Below are 22,128 nucleotides of genomic sequence, written 5' to 3'. Positions count from 1 at the left end.
ATTTTATTATAAAAAGCTGGTACTCCTATACATAAATGAATAAGAACTCAAAATTCATCATACATTTACTTCACTCATTAGCTTGACCTTCTAGTAAATCTTTAGCGTCACTGATTCTGGCTGCTATATAAGGAGATCCTCCCTTGTCTGGGTGATTTAAAAGCACAACTCATCGATGAGCATCTCTTATTTTTCCTTTATTAGCGGTAGGGCTTACACCTAATATTAATGCTGCTTCCCGCTTTGCCGTCTGGGGTTCAAACCCACCTCTGTAATAGCCACCACTGAAGGCAGATTTCGGTAGACTTTGAAAAACTTGTTTTCCTTGAGGCTCCACATGCTTCGTGGCTTGCAAAGCGTAACGGCCTACAACTCCTGCAGCAGCAACGCTCAGTCCAGCTGCTACCACTGTCCTGGCCGTGGTTCCCGCTGGGCTCCCAGGCGCCACCTGGAGCGCGGCTCATCCCAGCCCACCCACCAACTCTACGCCTCTACCACAAGTCTGTCCCTAGTTCTTTGAACTCTTGTTTTAATGAATCTGTGTTTACACATCATATGCTTTTTTCCCATAAAGTGCCTCAAATCTTTTTAGAAGTATACGTAGCTTAAGTACACAACAGCCACCATCTAGAAGTGGAAGGAAATTTCAGAGCTGTCCCGTAACGGACACAGAGGTGGGAGATAAGGTGGTACGACGTCACCCTCCAAAAATACAGCCAAAGAGAACCCACAGAATGAACGATGCGCGCCATCTGTGGCCATCTTTCCAGGAAACAGCTCACCCTAATCGCAAAGAAGAACTGAAGCAAAACACCCAAGGAATGTAAGGTAGGCTGTAATCTAACCATAATGCATTTGGGAAATAGTTCTGCTGACTGCTTACTGAAGAATGTTAAGAAGAATGCCAGATGCGTCTGTCAGGATCCGATTTCTAGAATTCAGACAACGGACAAGCTTTTAAACAGAGGCTTCACCGTCAATCGTTAACTCGGTATCAAGCTGTTAACTAGGTAACTGAAAGGGCACGAGGAAAACTCCGAGGCATCAGGCGGGCAGCGAGTGCAGGAAGCAGCCACCACCCCTGGGCTGGAGGGAACCAAGGGAAGACGTGGAATCAGTGAGCCTTACAAACGCAGAGGGAGGAGGGCCTGAGCTGCCCCGAGAAGGGGGTCTGCTCAGCTGGCGCTGGGGTCTCTAGGACGGCGATGAGGCTGTTTCTTTCTGTGCTGGGAGGAGGGCACAGCGGGTTCTCCGGGGCAGCTAAGGGGGAGGCGTGTCCCCGGGGGCTGCTCCGGAGCGGGGGAACAGAGAGGAGGGACCAAGCCCCTTCCCCTGCCTACCCGCCCGGCTGGTGCTTGGACCGCCGCCCGTCCCGGAGGGCACAGACGTGCTGTGCAGAGTCCTAGCTCCGGCGGCACAGAGGGGAGCCTAGAAGGATTTGGAGCTGAGACAACAGTTTAACAAGCTACGCACTGGGTTTTTGAAAAATGAATCTCCATCAGCACCCTGGGGAGAGGGTACTGATTCTATGCACGGAAACATCCCCAGAATGAAGGCTGATCCAGCTTCCACAGAGGGAGGGGAAACATGCCTAGGAGAACAGCTGCTCGCCCAGCGGCGCGGGTTCCCTGAGCACACGCACCCCGGAGCCCTCTCCCCCAGGCTCCGCTCCCATCAGCAATTCATGACCCAGAATCCTTATTTACCAACATTTTACAATACTGCTTCATGGAAACCCTGGGCTTTGATTGATAACCTTCTAGATGAACTAATACCATCTAGTTTCCAAACCTATGAAACCCAGAGACCCAGGGTGATTCTCTCTTTAAGTTCTGTCTGAAACAGCTCGCTGGCCTCTCTTTACCCACTGGAAAACGGACCAGTGGGTAAAGACAAGTCTTTTGAAGAAAATAATCACGTAAGCCTCGACTGTTTCTACAAATGTGTTACACACACACAATGGTACAGACAGAAGCAAAGAAAACAGACAAAGAACTCCAACTTCCCCCTGGAAAACCTACCTCGCCATTTGTAAATTCTGTGCAGTTTATTATCCTCCAACAGAGGAATGAGCCCAAGTCCAGGGATGTCAGAAACCTCGGAAGGGCGGGTACTCCACACGCCCCCTCACATCCAGCCCGCACCACCTGATCCTTCCCAAGCGAGGGTCTCGGCTACTGGGCAAAGGACCCTGCCGGACAGCCTCCACTTTCACTCAAGGGGGCACGTGCAGGGCTATGGGGAGAGCAGACGGGGTACCGTGCGGGGCGCTGCGCGTCACCCACCGATTCCAGGTCAGACTGGAAGGGATGGCTCTGTTCATTTCCCTGAGTGGCTCGCAGGACACTAATGACCAGAGTCCTCTGATCATGAAAAAGTTCCCAGTGCTTCCTTCCAATCAGCTGGTACTTGATCCAGAGTTTTCCTTGAGAATTACATCCACGTGGCCACTGACCCTCACACACGGGGTCATACCTCCCCCTGCAAACAACGACGAAAACAAAGCAACCCCAGATTAAAGTAAGATAGGAAAACAGAATCCAAGATTGCTCGACTTCCGAACACCTCAAGCCACTCCGGATATTCATTCAGTCCAGTAAGGAAGCTGTCGTTTCTTTAAGCTCCAAACTGTCATTTTCATATCTGTTGTTCGTTACTTTTACTGACTGTAAACAGTAAGCTTCTCAGAGCCTCCTGAATACGTGCTGATGACAAGAGCACCACTCAGTAATCCAACGGGCACTTCACTGTATGCCCATCAATATTCATCCCTGAACATAAAAGCAAGCCCCCAAGTCTTCCAAAAGAAAGACCAAACTCAAGCTCAAAGCCCTACAAAATAGACCAAATATATATGTGAGGACTCCATGCGTTTTCTTCTTTCCCCCTCTGGCCGAGTGGCATGCGGGATCTTAGTTCCCCAACCAAGGATCGAATCCGTGCCCCTTGCAGTGGAAGGGCGGAGTCTTAACCACTGGACCACCAGGGAAGTCCCTGGACTCCATGAGTTTTTAAAAACACGCTTCAGCTCAAGAGCCGATGTTCTGATTTAACTGGCCTGGGGTAGGTTCTAGGCACCTATTTTTAAAATCTCCCTAGCTGTTCCTAACATGTGGCCAAATTGAAAACCACTGGTCTACAGTGTGAATTGGGGGGAGTGGGGCGCAGCACCCAGGCTGGGCGGGGGAAGGGGGGTAAAAGGATGAAAGACACAAGCTGCAAGGACAACCGACGAAGACCCAGGGGAGAAGGACCAGGGCGAGAAGAGAGAAGGTGACAGCAGCCGGTCTGAGGCTACTGCAGTCCTGAGATTTATTTCACTTTAATGCAGCAACGTGAGTGCAATCAACAGGCAAAGTCCTTCACCCTGCAGGTTTTTCATATGTGAAATTCAGTAATTAGGGCTGGTCATCAGATGAGACAGCTCTTAAAATATGAACCCTAAGCACGCCTGTGTGCTGGGTTCGAAGGGGCTGTGCGTCCGGCACGTGAAAGAAGAGCGCGGAAACCAGGACCCAGCTGGGGGCCTCCACCTGCACCTCTGCTGGCACCTTCCCAGGTGAAACGACGTGGCTCCCTGGGATGGAAGAAAAGGTGCTGACCTCCACAAAACAACTCTGCATTTCTAACGAAATTTGCCGTGCACGCCTTTTCTGGCCAGGAAGAAGGAAAGAGGCATGCACATGTCGGCATCTGTGTGCACACGTGTACGTGTCTCTAGCTGCAGACATAAAACAACTTTCCAGCAGCTGAATTAAGGTGCGAGCACACACACGCGCACACACACACACCCCGCCCCCCTGCACACACACAATGTCCGGAACATTTTTACCGAAGGGCAAAGGGTTAAGAGGCAACACCTCACCTAATCCTGGTAACAGCCCCGTGAAGTAGGCCCTGTTCCTGTCTCCACCTCACAGACTGAGGTGACAAGGTCCTGGAAGGGCACCTGTGCGAGGACACAGCAGGAAGGAGGGCTGAGACTGGATCCAGGGGGATCCAGGGACCAGGCGCCCTCCGCCCCCTCCCCCAGGGCACACTCAGTGTCCCACAGGCACCAGGGCAGGGCAGACACACAGCTGGGAAGACAGGGCTGTGCCCTGAGCAAGCCGTTATTAATGACAAGTTATGACCCGCTCCAAGAGATCCCGCCCAGAGAGCCAGGCTACAACTGCATCCTTGCTGCTGCAAAAGTTCTGTGCTGTATGTGGGTGAAACGAAGGAGGAGGAACAAGGGGTGAAAAGGAAAATAAATCTCCTGAGCACGCAAAGAAACCCGCTCATTTTACAGCTCTTTTCCTCCTCGGCCGATGAAGAAACCCCCCCCCCCCAAAAAAATGTAAGAGAGAGAAAGCCTGATGTCCAAAGGGCGAGTTGTCTTGCTGTAGGAAGTCCTCCCCTCCTATGCTGTCCTCCCGTCTCTCTCCCCTGGACCTATGCATTTTTCCAATCCCCATGCCCACGACCAAAGGACTGGGAGACTAGCTAGGAGAAGCCCTGCTAGTTCTTAGAGGCTGAGCTGACCACTTAGCTGCTGCACCACTAACCGCCATAATGCCCTCTCGCTAAATTCTCGCTCCAATGACGCCAGAGGCCGTCGGCTCACAGGACTCTGTGCCTCCCTCTCCAAATAACTGAGGGCACAGTTTCCTCAGTTCCTCCTCTCGCACCTCAGAACGCCAAGTCCCGGGATAAATCCTACCACTGGTTCTCTACAGTCCACGAAGGTGGACAAATCTCGCCGGTCCCTCGGCACGTCTGGCGGCACCCGCGTTCCTCCCTCAACTTGGGAGGCTGGCTTCAGATCCTCCACAGGTCGCTTGCAGCGTTCCGACAGATGCTACCGAAGGGCCCGCTGCCTTCCGCAAATGACTTTAGGGGCGCTGCCTGAAGTGCGGACTGGGTGCCCACCCCCATGGGTTCGAAGTGTTGCCTAGAGGTGCCCCAACATTTCACAAACATAAATCCACCTCCATCTTGTCTGTCCAATGTCCCTGCAGCTCCAAGCCCCTACACCACCAGCCAGCAGTATATCCACAGTTTTACAAGTGCTCATCCAAGGCACAGAGCGTTAAAATGACAAGCCAGGGGTTGCTCCAAACACTCAGGAATGTAATGACACAAGAACAGCAGATGCCTAACCCCCAGGCTAGCGGTCTGTCCCCACACAGGCAGGCCAGGCTGCTCAGAACCCACTGTGACCAGGTGTCTGTCCAGAGATGACCGTCTAAATGTAGAAGTGTTTTACGATGATGAATCAGTGGAAGGAGGGTTAACAATGAAAAACTCTTCTCTAAACACAGCCGGAAGGGACTAGGCTGCTTAAACACAATTTAAATCCTATCACCCGCGACCTCTCTCCTGTCCCCAGAGTCCCTGCACAGCCCCCTGTCCTCAGACAAGGTGACGCGGCAGCAACACCAATTAAGGGGCGACGATTTAAAAGCTTAACCTACAAACAGAGCCAGGCCCACGCAGCTGCAGCATCAACACAGCGCCTCTGGAGGGAAAGGTGGACGCTGTCCTTGTCTTCAGGTCCACGTTCTCGCTGCAAGTGCAGAGAAGCCAGATCTGCACCCAGAAATGACGGCGACTCCCTACGCTGAGCACTTCTGCCAGACCACGGCTGTCGCGGACGGGAGGCTGCGGCACAGTGGCTCTCTAACCCCAGGCTGTAACAGCCAGCAGGAGCAAAGGCCAAGGGGGAGGGACAGCAGGGCCAGGACGTCTCACAACAGTGCAGAAGACCCTCTGCTGAGCCCAGGCTCGCGGCCCTTCTCACCACCACGACCCCACCAGTCTGAGCCTCGTCTCGCTTACCGATATTACGGAACACCAACCAGAGCACCAACGATGTGCCGGGTGCCAGGCCACACCCAGGGAACACGGCGACATGCACAAATAAAATCCTAAATGCATACCATGCCCTGAGCACCCTCTGACCCTGTGTGGCCCCTTCCCACCACACTTCTATTCGCTGACCTTTTTGCTTTAGACTGTCCAAGCACACCAAGTTCATTCTGGCCCCAGGACGTTTGCACATGACGTTCTCCATGCCTGGACAGCCTTCCACCACATCCTCACGGCTGGATCCTTCTAGTCATGAGCTCTCCCTCAAAGGTGCCCTCCTCGGTCCTTTGTGATGAGTCTGTGAGCTCCCTTGGAGCTCCACGTAGAGCTACCCAATGCTGCCTTGGTGGCCCCCAACCCTCACCCCTCCCAGAACGCACGTTCCCAGGCCCTCATCTGCCTCACTCCCCTGACGGCCCTGGGGCAGGCGCATCACTGCAGCTGCTGCTGAATCTCCGTGGGGAAGCGGAGCTGAAAGGGGAGGGGCTGGGCAGGTGCCGGCTCCCAAGGCGCTCACAGTCTAGTGGATGCAGATGCCCGGCAGCCTGCGGAGTCCTGGGGGTCAACAGCGGCGCCTGGTGAGGGGCCCAGAACGACGGGGGAGCTGCAAGCCCTGCTCTCTGCTGGACCAGCAGGATCCCGGAGATGCAGACCCCCCACCCACGCACACCTGGCCCAGCATCCGAGGGCTGGTGGAGCAGAGCTCAGGCCCACCCACGGCTCCAACATCCCGGGTCCCTAATTAGCACTTAAAAGTGCATGGTCTGGGGACGTCCCTGGTGGCACAGTGGTTAAGAATCCGCCTGCCAGTGCAGGGGACACGGGTTCGAGCCCTGGTCCTGGAAGATCCCACATGCCGCGGAGCAACTAAGCCCGTGTGCCACAACTACTGAGCCCGCGTGCCACAACTACTAAAGTCCGCACGCCTAGAGCCTGTGCTCTACAACAAGAGAAGCCACCGCAATGAGAAGCCCGCGCACCGCAAGGAACAGTAGCCCCCGCTCTCCGCAACTAGAGAAAGCCCGCGCACAGCAACAAAGACCCAACGCAGCCAAAAATTAAAAAAAAAAAAAAAAAAAAAAAAAGTGCATGGTCTGTGCATATAGGCCCCTGACTGTCAGCTGGGGCAACAGCTAGGTTTCCAGGCTTTGTCCACTGTTTCTACGTGTGCAGACCTCTGAAACTAGTACTCTCCTCACAGCTCCAACACTCCCTTCCCGGAATAAATAAGTAACCAAGAAAATACGGAAGGTACCAGAGCCAGACTGTCCCCCCCGCTCAGCACTAAGGGGGAGGGGCATGGAGCACGGGGATCCCATGCGGGGGCGGCTCTGAGGCCCCGGGAGGAGACTGCCCGCCGGAACATCTGCGAACTGCAAAGGCAGGACTTGAAGCCAGACACCCACGAAACTACCATCCTACCAGCTTGCGCCATCACGCCCATTAACGCATTAGGTCTGCTTTGCTCTCGGTGTCCCTGGGAACGTACACTGCACTCTGGCCAAGTACAGTCTCTCTCTCTTAAACGTGCCCCAAACGTGACATTTCTGGCCCCGCTCAGCACCACAGCTTCAACTTGAACAAAAACAGGGAGCTTCCCAGGTCCACGGCAGGCCCGAGAGCACAGAGGGCGGGAGAGCTTCCTTCCTCAGCATTCTGCCCTGATTTACGTCCTAGTCACCGATGCACACAGCGAAGCTACCCTCCACCTGGGTGTCTGCCCCCAGCCAGGCCCCTGCTCCGCCAGAGGGGCCCAGCGTCACCCCAGAAGCATCTGTGAGAAAGAAGGGTGAGTACACGCGCCAGTGAAAATAAAAGGAGCCCTCATTAAACTGCACCGGCATCGTCCCCACCAACTCACTCATGTCCATCAACCCCCTTCTCACAGACAAAGACACGAAGGGTCACAGGCAGCAACGGCGGCATTTGCATCCGGGTCTGACGTCACAGCCGGGCCCCTTGGATTATCGTAACCAAACGCCAGGTTTTCATGTGGATTTCTCTCCTTGAAATCATCACACAGTGTATCTACTAACCTGCAATCTAGTTCTAAGTTGTCTTAATCAGGGCCATCAGAGAAATCCCATGAACAGTGATCTAACTGACAGAACTAGTCCAAGGCCCTCACAGGGGTGCTTTGCGGTGTTGCCACGATTATTCATTTGTCTTCCACTTGTCACTCACCTACGGTTTCAAAAGCAAGTCAGAAACTGAACACATGAAACTAAAAGAATATTTACTGATTAAAACCTTGTGGGAAAGTTTCCAAATAACATGCCGTATTCAGATAATAACAGCTCAAGATACAGAAAGCAACCAATCGCCAATTAGTTTTTAAAAATTAATTACACAGCCACATAGCGAAAAACCACGTCCCGGAACAATTTTCAAAGACAAGAGACTAAGGGGTAAAACTGGGAAACAATGTCCTGGGGGCAGGCGGGGGGCATCGAGAGGGTTCTGGCCTGCAGCTTCCTGTCTCTCCCTCCAGAGACCTGGGGTCCACTTGGCATTCAGCCACCCTCTCTGGGGCTCGGTTTCCTCACCAGAGGGGCAAAGGCTGCAGGCCCCCTGGCCTCACCCTCGTTCCAGGGCAAAAGCCCCGGACAAGGTCCACAGAGGTGGAGGCGCTTCCTGGGAAAGGAGGCTCTTGGCTCAAACACGGCCAAGGAGGGCTGGCTCAGTGGGCCCAGATGCCCTGGGCTGGTGATGCCAACCAGAGGATGGCCCAGCCAGCCGGGGCACCAGCCCCTCCTGCCCTGACGCCAGGAGACTTCACATCCACACTTACGCCGTGGGTACCAGGCCCTGCTCTGATTTATTCCCCGTTGAAAAAAGTGAGGAGACGGGTACATGAGGAAACCGAGGCGCAGACGGCTTGAGTAACTTGCCTGAGTTTACAGAGCCAAATAGAGAAGGCAAATTCAAACCCAGGCGGTGGCCCCTGGGCGACGCATCCTGTGGGCCCCTTCGGCCTCATCGCCTGAGCCAGCCACCCACCCGGCAGCGTCGCCCTGGGCTTTTCCTGGCAGACCCCTGCACCGGAGCCAGAAGCCAGCGGACGGTCTCCAAACGCCCGGCGTGGGGGCGCTGAGCTGCCCCTCTGCACCCGGGGGCGCCTAGGGCATCGGACTCACCGCGCAGGCAGCCCCCCCTCCCGGCAGAAACCTCAGCTAAACTCTCCGAGGAGCAGGAAAGCTTGACTTTCAAACACCCCTCGTGCAGCGGGAAGGAGCGTTAGGTCATCAGGAATCAGGAATTCCCTCTGGGACAAGATGCCACCCCATCCTCTCCACTGGGGACCGAGAAAAACGCTTTCAACTAAAAATTATACCTCAAGTACAAACACTTACAGCCACGTTGGATTCACTCCCCAGGGATGGGCTACTTCACCTACATTCCTTTTCTTTTGAAAACAAAAGAGTCACATCTTGATGCAGACTGGCCTGGGGCCTTGCAACTCACCAAGCATAGACAGAGGACGTGTCTCAGCAGCCCTCTGCACAGGGGGCTCCTCGTGAGGCCTCATCTGCCTCTGGGGGGCCCATCTGGGTGGCCCTTCCTGCCACCCAGCCTCAGACCCACAGCTCAGACCACCCAAGAACAGCTCGGGCTGGATCCTGACATCAGCACTTTGCAATATAAAGGTTAAGGAGTGATCACCGGCCCAGGTAATCAGCACCTTCCAGGCTGAAGTGGCAGCTCTGCAACAGCAAGAGAGAAACCTGCCATTCGTAAGCTGATGGTGACTCAGGACTGCAGTTCTGAGACCAGGATGGCCGCAGCCGGACTTTCTCCAGGGCCGAAGGCAGTTTGGGGAACGTTAACATTCCAGCCTGGTTAACTCACTTTGTTATACAGCAGAAACGAACACATCATTGTAAAGCAATTATACTCCAATAAAGATGTTAAAAAACACATTCCAGCCCCAGCCCTGCTACCACATGACCGGTGGAGCAAGTTAAGAACCTCAGGGTCCACAGGACACTGCAGTGTGAGTGCAGAGGGCCGGGAGGAGAGGTGAATAAGCAGCAGCTCCAATCGGGTGTCTCGGGGATGGCGCTGGTGTAAATTTGCAGCACCAGGAATTTATACCTTACAGAAAACATGCAGCACCGTATATCTGTCGAAAACCTCTTATTTACAAATACAATGTAAACTACGAGGATTTCACATTAATATCCTGTTGGGGAAACAGAAAGGAATAATATGTATTTATTACAGGTCTCCCACTGTGGCTTCCCAAAGCATCCCCAGCCCGAATGGGTCCCGTATGACAGCAGGCAAACTGCCTGCGACGTGTGAATGTACAGGCGTGTGTGTTCTGCCCTCCGGACGCCTGTCACATGAGATGCGGTCGGCAATGTAATAAAACGCCCACACCAAACGCTGCTGTGCGACAGGGTCTCCGCGCCACTGAGAGGTCTGGTCAAGAGTAAGCAATCCGACAAACTACCTAAATTGCTGCTCTACCATCAAAAGGTTCACGAGAAGTAGCAATTTCCAAAGAACTTCGGTAATTCTTAGAGAAGAAACAGTACCAAATGTAAGAATATTTTCCTGGTGATACAGCCGACAATTCAGGATCTTAGGTCACCTCTGAAGTATCCTTTTAAAAGAATCATCGCTGGATATTCCAAATTACAGAAGGTATCGAGGCTGGTGTATGTTTTTACTGACTGTGACATTTTGATTTATGAGAAATATATATTTGGTCATTCAGATGTAACCAAATATATATTTGTCATATGTGTTTTTGGTCCTTCTCCCCGATTCTGGCTCGCAGCTCCCAAAACCCTTGGAATTTCCTGAACAGTAAGAGCCACAGGAGCATCTTTTGTTCTACTTGGTCTCTTGTCCTCGGAGCCACAAAGGTGACACGGGTGTCTTGTTATTCACCAGCCCCTTTCCACCACTACTGGGCTTATGTCAATGAGGTTTTTGGAAGCACCTGCGGATGGGGGCTCGTTGCCAGGGGAACCAAACGTAAACAGAGGGGTGCAACTTTCAGTCCCACCCCCTGATTTCCTGGGAGGAGAGGGGCTGGAGGTTGACTCAATCACCAATGGCCTATGACTTGATTAATCATGCCTATGGAGTGAAGCCTCTGTAAACACTCAAAAGGACGGGTTCAGAGAGCTTCCAGGTTGGGGAACCAGAACACGTCCATGTGCCACCATGCTGGACCCCAAGCACCACGAGGTACCTCAAGCTGCTGTATGTCTCTTCATCTGACTGTTAATCTGTATCCTTGAATATCCTTTGTAACAATTCAGAAATCTAGTAAATAAACTGGTTTCCTGAGTTCTCTGAGCCACGCTAGCAAACTAATCGAACCCAAGGAGGGGTTGATGGGAACCTCTGATTGATAGCCTGTTGGTCAGAAGCAGAGGTGACCACTGGCCCTTGCGAAGGGCATCTGAAGGGGCGGGGGAGGGCGGGGGGGCAGTCCTGTAGGACTGAGCCCTTAACCTGTGGGACCTGATGTATCTCTGGGTGGATAGTGTCAGAACTGGCTTGAACTGCAGGACACTCAGCTAGTGTCTGAGCACTGACTGGTTGTGTAGGGGAAGCCTCCAGCCCCACCACACACACACACACACACACACACACACACACACACACACACACACACACACACACACACACACACACACACACACACACACACTGGAAATTGGGAGTAGAAACCTTTCACTGACCATATTACAAAGCTTTAAATTTGCTTTTTTAAAAAATACTAGTTTTCTGCTGCTTTGCTAATTTAAGCTACATACATCTATAAACTTTTTTAGCTTTTTAAATAAAATTTTCTAAGTAGGCAAAAATAAAATAGCATGATGAACTCCAGATGCCCATCAGTCATTCAACAAACACACTCGGCCAATCCTGTTCCCTCATAATTCTCCCACAGGCTCGGCGTCACTGCGTCATCCATAAATACTTCAGTCTGTATCTACTGGGTTGGTCAAAAAGTTCACCTGGGTTTTCCCATACCATCTTACAGAAAAACCTGAAGAAACTTTTTGCCCAAGCAATACAAAAGATAAGGATTTTCAAAAACATAAGCATAAGGCCATTACTGCCACTAAATAAAATTAATAACAATGTCTTAAATTTCATCTATTATCCAGTCCCTAGTCAACTTACCCCTAATTATTATTTTTTTAGATCTTTCTCTAGTTGGTTTGGTCAGTGATTGTGAGCTCCTTAAAGGGTGACGGAGCACCGTGTTCACTTCTGCAGATCCCAGCACTCAGGAGGGTAACTTGTAGCCAGAAAATGCTTAAAAACCTTTCGACACGGGTTCACACTCATCAGCTGCTAATCTCTCAACAATAAAAACCAGGAAGTCCTTCTGCTTACATGGATTGGGAGTGAACAGATGCGAATGTACACATTTTGATGAGGCTACCATTTCCCTCCAGGGGGCCTGGAGCTGGGATCTCAGAGAGGGAAGTAACTGACACTTGAGAAAAAGAAAGACCCTAACTCACGAATTCTAAGATGCACTTTTTCTTCACAGTTTGACATGCAATTGGGGTGCAGCTCGTGACACCTTCTGATGCCGTGGCCAGGTCTGGGCCGTGACGCACCGCCATGACCAGCACTACCTCAAACACAAAACATGCCAGCAGCAGAGTCTGTGGGATGCATGTTGGTGCCTTGGAAGAAAATCCCAGACAGCAAATCAAGTGGGACAGAAGTGGACGGTGAACTGGGGAGCTGGGCAAAATTCCCAGAAGAGTCAAAAGGTGGCCAACTCTATCAAATGCCAAGTGATGGTGAGAGCCCAGAACCCAGGGCTCGTAGGAAATGCTGCATCCACCAAAGAGCTTGGTGGCACAGGGGAAGGAAGACTTTGTCTCAGGAAAACAGGCACTAATATCTCTGAGGCAAAAAGCAGACACTCGAAAATTTTAAGGAACACGCTACCCGATGTATTTCACGTATATTTTCCTTTTTATCTGTGCACAAGAGGGATAAATGGAAAAATCGATGTCTAATTAAGTCTAAAAGAGCTCTTTAAATAAGTAGAAAGTAAAAACACTGATAAGAAACCACTGCGTCACAGTTCAACAGTGTTTTTTCTTTCCTAGGGGTACATAAAATGATGGTTTCACAAATAATGGCATCTTAGGTTTGACGAAAAAGGGTATATTCCAGACACAGGGGGACGTCAGTGATCATCCAAAGAGAGACAGGAAGAAAAACAGGTGCGTCACTTACTGCACAGAGGAACTGGGGCGGGGGTGGGGGGAGGGCGGAGGGAAAGGAGGTAGGGGACAAGCCTCCAAGGTCACAGAGCAAGCGTCTCAGTCAATGGGGAAGCCCTCGAGGCAGGAAGGACCAGGGCGATGACTCGAAGGCTGCCACGGGCCAGCCGGTTCCGCATCCAGGACAGTCACACACGGCCCCCCACACGAGAGTCAGTGTTAATTTACGGGCGTCGCTGAAACACAGGCCTTTACTGTGCATCAGCGTCTACGCTCCCGCAGGGTGACTCGTGGGAAGGGTGTCCCCCTTCTGGAGCAGGACCCTTTCAGGAAGAGATGTGCTCCCTTTCTGGGCCGGCCCCTGAAGCGGAGACGAAGAGACCTCGAAGGGCTCCCGAGTCTGAGGCCTTTAAAAGGACCTCTTCTCTGCAGCCACATCCACGTTCTCGTTTCTGATCCAGAAACACGCTGGACGCACGGCACACACCACACCCCAATAAGGCATCTGATGGCCCCTCACAAACGCCGGTGGCTACTATGAAAAGCAGCTGGATGTTTGCCCTTGAGAAACAGGAGGACCTGCGATTTCCCGCCGTCCCACTCCCTCAAGGGGCCGTGGGCAACGAAGTCACACGTCCATTTTATTTCCCACAAACATCACAAATCGCAGTGCTTCACCACGACCCGTTGCCGAGAACAACCTCTCCAGAGCCCAGGGACCGGGCAGGCCCCTGACCTCCGGTTTCCTGCAGATGAGAAACCCACAAGTCCCATCACCACAGCAACTCGCCGAGACGCCATCCTAGTGGGGACCAGCAGGACTTCTCATTAAATGGTGTTGTGTGTGGAAAGCACCCTGCACACGAGCCATGTGACTGAACGGCGTGCCTGACGGTGAACAGGGTACGGAGGCTCGCCCAGTCCAGCCCGGCCCTGCAGAGATCAGCTCAGAAATCACACCACGCGACCGTTCCACAAGCACACTCCACAAAGTGAAGCGGCAAATTAGCCTGCGGCACCTAAAGCAGTCCCGGGCCCCAGGTGGGGGCGGGTGGCCTGGGGGTGTGCGTCCCGCGTTATGAACCAGGATGAGAACGCTCCTCGCCCAGGACTCCATGCGGGGCAAGAATGTAAGACCCCACGTTGCCACAGGATGGAGGAAACTCCACCACTGGGAGACCAGAGGCGATAGACTCCCGGAAAGAAAAGTGGCTCATTTATTTAGCAAAGGAAACCAAGGAACACAGAGAGCACCCAACAGGCTGGACGCCCTGAAGCCGGGGGCTGCACCCGGACAGATTGAGCCAGGGACTCACCTGCTCTGGGTCTCGGCTGCAACCTGCTCAAGCCACCCCTCCCCACGGCGCCCATGGGCCCTGCACTCACTGTAACCTTCCCCTCCCCTGCTCCTGACCCCTCCCGCTGCCCCCACTCAGCCCCTTCTCACACTACGTCACTTACTACCTATGGTGCTCAGTCCAGCTGCGCCCGGGGGGAAAGCTCCCCAGGGGCCGAGAGTCTGTCTCCGTTCTATTCACTGCTGCACCCCAAACACCAAGCAGTGCCTGGCACATAGTAGGTGCTCAATAATACTCATTGAAAGAACACGTGAAAGGGACCCCAGCCTGTTTGCATGTCTGCTCCTGCCAGGGGGCAGCTGAGGACTTCAGGACAGGCAGACACCTGAGGACAAGAACACGTGAGACCTTCCACAGAGCACAGGGTTAGAACGGAGAAAGGACCCTCCCATGAGAGGATGACTGTGGGCGCATCTGCTCCAGAACGCCTTCCAGGAATGTCCCGCCACCATCAGCAGGACACGGGCACTGCCGGCGCACGGAAAGGGCACAGGAAGCCTGGGAAGCCAGAGCGAGCCCCCCCCCCCGGCCGCCCAGACCACCCTGGGGGTGCCACCCACTAGCTCTGCAACCTTGGGAAAGTGACTGAACCTTTCTGTGCTTCAGCCTTCGTCAGTAAAGTGGGAGGAATAGAAGGACCGTGATGTGGAGTCGATGAATTAGTATCTGTAAAGTATTAGGACCACGCCTGGCACATAGTGGAGGTTAATAGTGTGTTTATTAAGTGGAAACCCTTTCCAAGGGGTCCACCCCAGACCACACAGAGAAGCAGTCCAGCTCCAGGAAGACAGCAGAAAACAAAAAGAAATCACACTTAACACTGACTATGGCAGTGCTTCTTAAGTGAGGGCGACCCTGTCCGCTGGGGATACCCGGCAATGCCTGCAGACGATGTTGGTGGCTGCCACTGAGGCGGGTGGTACCCCTAGCATCCGGTGGAAGCTACTAACTGGCCACAGCGCACAGGGCAGCACCTCCGGCCCCCAAAACAAACACTACCCCGCGCAAAGTGTCAACCGTGTGGAGGTTGAGAGGCCCTGAGCTGGAGTGACCGCTGCCCCCCCAACACCCTCGTCCCTGCCAAAACGCTGGTCATGATTTGGGCTCTGGGAATTCAGCGACTCTATCCCCAGCCGTCCAGGCCATTCCTCCTCCCAAGGAGTCAGCAGGCAGGACCAGGTGGCCAGCAGGAGGGGCCTGGGGGGCCGGGGCGGGCAGCCCAAGGGCAGGCTGAGCCACGGGTGACCAGGCAGCCCCCGTAAGAGCCGTAGCAAGGGCCACAGGACTCCCAAAGCCGAGGAAAGCTATGAAAATGGAAGGCCCGGAGTGAGATTCAATGTGACCATGTTTGGTTTTTTCAAATCCAGCCACGATGAATCACTGCCGTCTTCGTCTCAGCACGCTAAGAAATTCAATCCGTGCACAATGACACATGCTTCCCGGGCCTACGATACCGGTCATGACTGAATGCAGAAATGCCAAGTGCCTCAGCCTGCCCCGCGGGAGGCAGACAGATGCGAGCAGGGGCCCAGACCCGCCCGCCGCGGGCAAGGGACGCAGGGGGGGCGGTGCCCCCAGGGGAGGACTCGTCGGCTCCTCGAGCCTATGGGGGAGGCTCTCCCGACTGGACAGATAAACAGGAACCTCCACACTGGGGGTTCACCCTTAAGCTCAAGCACGTGGCCAAAGGTCAGAGCGTCCTCAGAGCAGTTAGAAAGCAAGGTCAAGTTCTACTGCGAGGGCAGGAGTGTCCACGGGAGGCTTGCACCAGTGCACTCAGCGCAACGCTCCACGGAGAAGGGCTCCTCGCCAGGCCCGGCCTGCACCAGATGCCACCTGGGAGGTCTGCCTGTGGAAGCGCCAGGAGGTCCTCCCGAAGAAACCGCACCGTAGGGCAGCGCGGAGGCAAGGGCCCAAGACCACAGCACTGGAACGAGGGTCCCCGGCGGCAACACAGAGGCAAAGGTGGCCTCGAGGGGGAGGCCACCTTTCGGGTCACGCCAGTGAGACCAGGCCAACACCTGCTTTGATTCGAGCAGCATCTCTACAGAAGCCGCGCTCAGCGTGTCTAAGCACCACTGTGGCACGGGCACGGAGGCCAGGTCCAGGAGGCCCTGCAGTGGGGACGGAGACCATGGAGCGGGGGTCCCAAGGGAAGACGAACAGGGCAGCTGGGGGCGGGGGGTCCCCAGAGAGTGGTGTTTATTTAACATCCGTACGGAAGGCTCTCACTGTGGCATGTGTACGGCGTGCCTGTGGGTGTGTTTCCACCTGGACATCCGCCCAGCTTGTCTGTCTCAGCATCACCCACACAAGCAGAGCTTCCAGGAGAGGGTCCACGAGGAGGAAAGTGGGAGAACCGAAAGGGGGCGTGGGCTCGGCCAGGTCTGGCTGTTGTCTCACCCCATGATTTCTGCTGGGCCAGCGAGGAGACTTCACAGATTTCTCCCAGGAACACCCTGCCTCTTCCGGGATCTCGGCCAGAACCTGGGCAGTCAGCTCCTGTGCGCTCCGGGTCTCTGCCCCAGGCAGCCTCACCACGCCCCTCCTTCCACTAAGCCAGCAGCCGCTGGATCTGCTGGAAGTTAGGCAGCGGGGCACTGCCCGCTTTGAAACTCACACCTTCCCGAAGTGCCTTCTCTCTCCCCAAAGATCTCAGAAACACGAATGGCAGGAACGAGAAATTATACACATGAAACTACATGTGTATGTATGTGTCTCCCCGCTCACCATCCCATTGTTTTTCTGGCCTTCTCTCAAATACCTCTTCCTCTGATCCAAACAGGGGACCCACCACTCGCCAGAAGTTAGGGTGGGGAGAGTCACAGGGGGCCTGAAGCCTCCCCACACCACTAACAGCCCCCTGGGTGCCCCGGACTCCACCCCGAGGTCTGCCGCAGCCCAGGCAAGCTGGCCCCCTTGGTGCTGGGGGCAGGAGGCGGCAGGCTGTTCCTCACTCTCACCAGAGGGCTGGGGGAAGAGCCCATCACTTGTGCACCGTCAGTCACAGCCGGCTTCCACCATGTGTGAGCCCCGGAGACAGCATGGCATCACTCCAGAAGAGCGAAACTTTTATTTTCTTTAAAGAAAAGTTTCTCACAGAGGGACGTTTGTCAGCTTCTCTGGCTCTGCGGTGGTTTTCCCCCAATACTGCACTCCCGACCTCAACTTCAAACTCTCCTTTCAACTGGAATTTTTTTAACTGACTCTAGCTGGCCGGGTGCGGCCTGGGTCCCCCTTCCCAACCGCCACCCCCAGCAGACACATTCACAGATCTGCTGATGCCCACGAAAGCGCATGGGTGACGAGAGCCACCTCCTCTCCCACCAGAAGGGGCAAGGCTGCGGGCAGAGGGCGACTGGGTGCCCAGAGCCTGGAGGGAGTGGGTGGCAGGCCGGCCTCCCGACCGCGGGAGCCCCACTCAGGGACGTGACCAGCAACACCCATGGTTCACACGGCCACCAAACGACGGTGTGTCCTGCACCCACTTTCCCGCTGGCTGTCCGCTGACGGGAACCCCGCTCTGACACCACGGCTGGGGACAAGAGAGCCGGCAAGACGTCCGGGTCACTTCCCAAAAAGGCAGTCCTTGATGTGAGTCGGGGTCACGCTGCCAGCCCAAATGAACCAACCAAATCGATGTGGGAGGAATGGATGAGGGATTTAAAAAAAACTCCAGAGATCAAGAAGAAGACAGTTAAGCGTCACAGTTCACTCCATCTTCAAGCAGATATTCAGGCTTTCTTCCTTCCCCCCAGCCCTCCAAACAGCATCTATTCTGCGCCTACTGTTTGCCAGCACCTCCTAGTGGCAGCTGGTCTTTGGCTACCAGAACTATCCCCACTATAAAGATGAGGAAACTGAGGCTCAGAGAGGTTCGGTAAATTAGTAAAGGTCACTCAGCAGGAAGGAGCAGAAAGCTAGTCGTAATGTCGATAAATGTATCCACACCATTCCCCGTAAGTGTCCACCGCCCAGCTCATAAAACACCCGTGCTTCCCTGTGGTCAGCAGAAGTAAGAACCAACAAGTCAGCTTGGCATCCGAGGCCCTCTATGATTTAGTCCCAAACTCCTCCAACTGTATCCTCCATGCGTACCCGCTCCAGCCAAGCGAGGCCCTCCACCGCCCCAAGAAGAGGCCCAGCCCGCTCTCCCAGAAGGCCTCCTCCAGGTCTTACCCAAAGGCCTCCAGCATCCACTCATCGAGGAAGGGCAGGGGAGTAACCGGGTCCTGGCCGTGCCCCTCGGGAATGCTCTCCCTGCCTCCCAAGGGCGTGCGGTGGGAGCACAGACAAGGGGTCCTGGCGTCACACACTCTCTCTCGGGAGAGACCATGCTTCCCATACTGGAAAACCCTTCCCTCTCCAACCTGAAGAGCCACACTTCACCCAGAGGCAGGTTTATTTCGACAGAAATCTCTTCCTCTCTCTGCAGCTCCATCCACTGCCAACATACCAAGGCCCGGGGAGACTGAACATGATTAAAATTTTAAAGCATTTAAGGATGCTCAAAGGAAAGGCATCCTTGAAGTGCAAATCATCAATTTAGGGGAAAGAGTGAAATACGGGGGAGGGAAGGCTCTCTGCCAATGTAAATAAAATATAATTCCAAACAATATTATGCATAAAATGATTGACCGCACACCCCGAACTTCAGCGCTGAGTCCCGAGCAGGGCAGCGCCTGCCCCTGTTGAGTTTATGAAACCTGCGGCGTGAGGGGAGTGGGCTCTCTAAGTTTCGCCAAACGGAGAATAAAGAACCATCCGGAGGGGAGTAATCTAACAGGCAGGGTAATTTAACAGCGGCAACCCCGGCCAGGTGCTGAAGCAGCAGAAACTCCAGTCAGGCTCCCATCAGACAATCCCTCAAAGCCTAATACCGAAGCCTGGTGCCCTGTGAAAAGACTCAGGGCGAAGAGCAACTGGCTAAATATGGAATTAGACCCTTGACTCGAACGGCATGAAACGAGAGAAAAAATGTAAGTCCACTTACACCTAAAAAAACGACAGCTAGTATTCAAATTCTGCCTCTACACGCATGCTACCGTATCTTTTTTATGTCCATACTTTACAAGCTAGGAAATCTATATATTTCCTTTTATCACGAGGACGAACTAAATTTGAAGAGACTTTCTGGTCTCTGAATCCATGGAAACAACTCAGGAGGAAGAAAGACTAGGCGGCTTTATACTCTAGATTAGGAAATTCAGGACAGCAGGTTCTACCGACCCCCCTCCGGAGACAGTCTCAGGGCGGTTACTTTAATACCAGGGGCAACACTACGTTAACGAGTCTCCTCCAGTTTCAAAAGCTATTGCATGTACACACCTCTTCCCCAACTGACAAATCACCAATCCACGTATAATTGTTCATTTCGCACACTTTTTTCTACGAGGTCTCTGTACCTTCCTACTGCCACCAGGCCACAAGGAGTTCTTGGATTTTTTTTTTTTTTTTTTAACTAAGGATCAAATGGAAGACCCCTCAAGAACCATCCACCAGCTGAAGCCCACCAGGGAGAAGCCAACCTCTCCAGATGCTAATGCCACCCTGTTGCTGTTTCCGGATGCTAATGCCACCCTGTTGCTGTTTCCAATCACATGTGCTAATGAGAGCAGCAGACCAAGGAAAGGCAACACTAAGCATGGCTTATGTATTCGGTTTTCTTTCACATGAAAGGCAGGAAGCTCTGCCAGGTCTCACCAGCACACCAGGCTACGTGGACCTGCGAAGGCACAGTTTACTGGGAAGCAAAGCTTTTGAAATAATTCCAGTTTAACACGGCCACGGTTTTCAAAGGGCTGCACTGCTTCCGCTGGGCGCACTGCTCTTTACCATTCAAGGATGAACGGAGACTTCATGCATGTGAACAACAGTTCCCTGGATTAAAATAGGGAAAAAAACAGGGCTAACAGCACATGTCAGCTCAGAAATAAGCTAGGCCAATTCTGCACACGGAAAGACTTTTCATTTCTGCCCCTCTAGATAAAGCAAGCCTACGAAATTTACCATGAAACTAACACCTTCAGCTAAGCATGAATGAAAGGAGGAAGGAAGGAAGGAAACCTCTGAAGCAGCTGAACCTCAGCCTTGACGTTTATGGTCTGACTTTAGGGCTAAAGTCTTTTCATCCAGTTACTCTGGCTTGCTTGTTCCAGGACACCATTCCCTGGTTCCTGCCCAACCCACGGTCCACCTCCATTAACTCAGAATTTCCTGGGTTTGCGGTGACACCGAATGTCACAGCAGAGGGGTTACACCGTGTGGAGGCCGCTTTCAAAGCCTGGTTGCCACCAAACCCCACGAACACCGCTGGCGGCAAGTGCACGACCCAGAGCCCCGCTCTCCCAGCGGGATCGCAGGGCCCCGGCGCCCTGGGCGCTCCATTTCCTCCCTAGGGCGCCCGGCCGTCCAGAGCGGCTCACGCGGTCCCCACGGCCCACCCCCTCGGTCCCTGGAGCCCGCCGGGACACACACAGCAGAGGGACCACCCCGCGGAACGGGGGCGTGGGGCTGGAACAGGCGGGCGCCGGGGGCCGCGCGGGAGGGCCGGCCGAGTCGGGCGCGGGGGCCGGGAGGGGACGGTCTCGGGGTGTGGGTGGGTGGCCGACCTCGTCCGGGGCGCAGGGGCGCGGGGGCCCTCCGCCTGCATCACCGGGGAGGTCCGTTCCGTCGAGCGCGGGGCTGGCGGCGCCCCCGTCCCTAGAGGTACCGAGCCGAGACCCAGAACTGCCCCCTCCCCGCGAGGCGGCGACAAGGGGGAGGGGGCATTGCGGCGGCTGGTATCAAAGGGCTAAAAAGAAACTTGGACTCCTGTCTCCCCAGGTACGTGACACGTCGCAAAGGCGGCCGCCTCTCGCCCTCCCCCCCCCCACCCGCTTTTGTGCTTCCCAACATCCCCACCCCTAAATGTCCCACCGCAGAGGACCGGGCTCCCGGCAGCCGGACGAAACTCAACTCAAATTACGTGGAGCGGAGAGCTGGGGCGGGGGGCGACAAGAGGCGTCGGCGGCCCCAGTCCCGGGGGCTGCGCCGGGTCTCCCTCTCCCGAACCAGGCGAGCGCAGAGGGGCCGGGGGCGCCCCCAGCCTCGGGGACACGGCCGAGAGACCCGGGGCGGGTGGCCGGAGCGGAGGTCCGGGCGGAGAAGGGCAGGAGGGACCAGGAACCCCCCTCGGTGCCCCGCGGCGCGGCCGGGGCGCGTGGGCGCCGGGGGTTCCGGGGCCGGGCCGCGGGCGGGCGCCCCACTCACCTTCCTGCCGGCGCCGCCGCCCGCGCCCGCGGCCAGCGCGGAGCCGCCCCCCGAGTACATGTAGTAGGCGATGCCCAGCACCCACAGGAAGGCGAAGCACAGGAGCATCCGCGAGCGCCGCCGCATCCTCCCGACTCGGCCGCCGGCCGCGGCCGCTGCTCGCGAGTCTGCCTGGGGCCGCGGCGGGCGCGGGCCGGGGAGGAGCGGAGGAAGGGGAAGGGCGCGGCGGCTCCTCCTCCGGCGCGGCTGGCGGCGAGGGCGGTGCGCGCCCGGCGCCCGAGCTCCGCCCCGGCCGGGAGCGCCGCGCCGCGCCCGAGCAGGAAGCGGCGGCCGCGGAGGCAGCGAGGGGGTCAGGGAGCAAAGGGCGACCAATCGGCGGCGGCTGCGGGGGCCCAGCGCGGGCGGAGGAGGGGATTACCGCGTCTCCACCGCGGCGGCGCGCCGGCCCCGCG

General features: G+C 55.1%; 1 protein-coding gene across 2 annotated transcripts in view; it reads right to left on the bottom strand.

Moving 5' to 3' along the window:
- The window catches only part of GALNT2 (polypeptide N-acetylgalactosaminyltransferase 2), a 181,402-nt gene extending 159,547 nt beyond the window's left edge, over positions 1–21,855 (bottom strand). For both annotated transcript variants that reach the window (XR_014297933.1, XM_082674349.1), the window contains exon 1: positions 21,677–21,855. Coding sequence is in view for 1 of the 2 variants with exons in the window: in XM_082674349.1 (XP_082530475.1) it covers positions 21,677–21,802 (126 nt within the window). In the remaining variant the exon portion in view is untranslated. The remainder of the gene's footprint in view (positions 1–21,676) is intronic.
- Between the last annotated feature and the right edge of the window lie 273 nt (positions 21,856–22,128).

The sequence above is a fragment of the Grampus griseus genome, assembly GCF_964374135.1.
Source record: "Grampus griseus genome assembly, chromosome: 16".
Lineage (NCBI taxonomy): Eukaryota > Metazoa > Chordata > Mammalia > Artiodactyla > Delphinidae > Grampus > Grampus griseus.
Note: the sequence above shows the minus strand (reverse complement) of the source record. Positions and strands in the feature narration are given on the sequence as shown.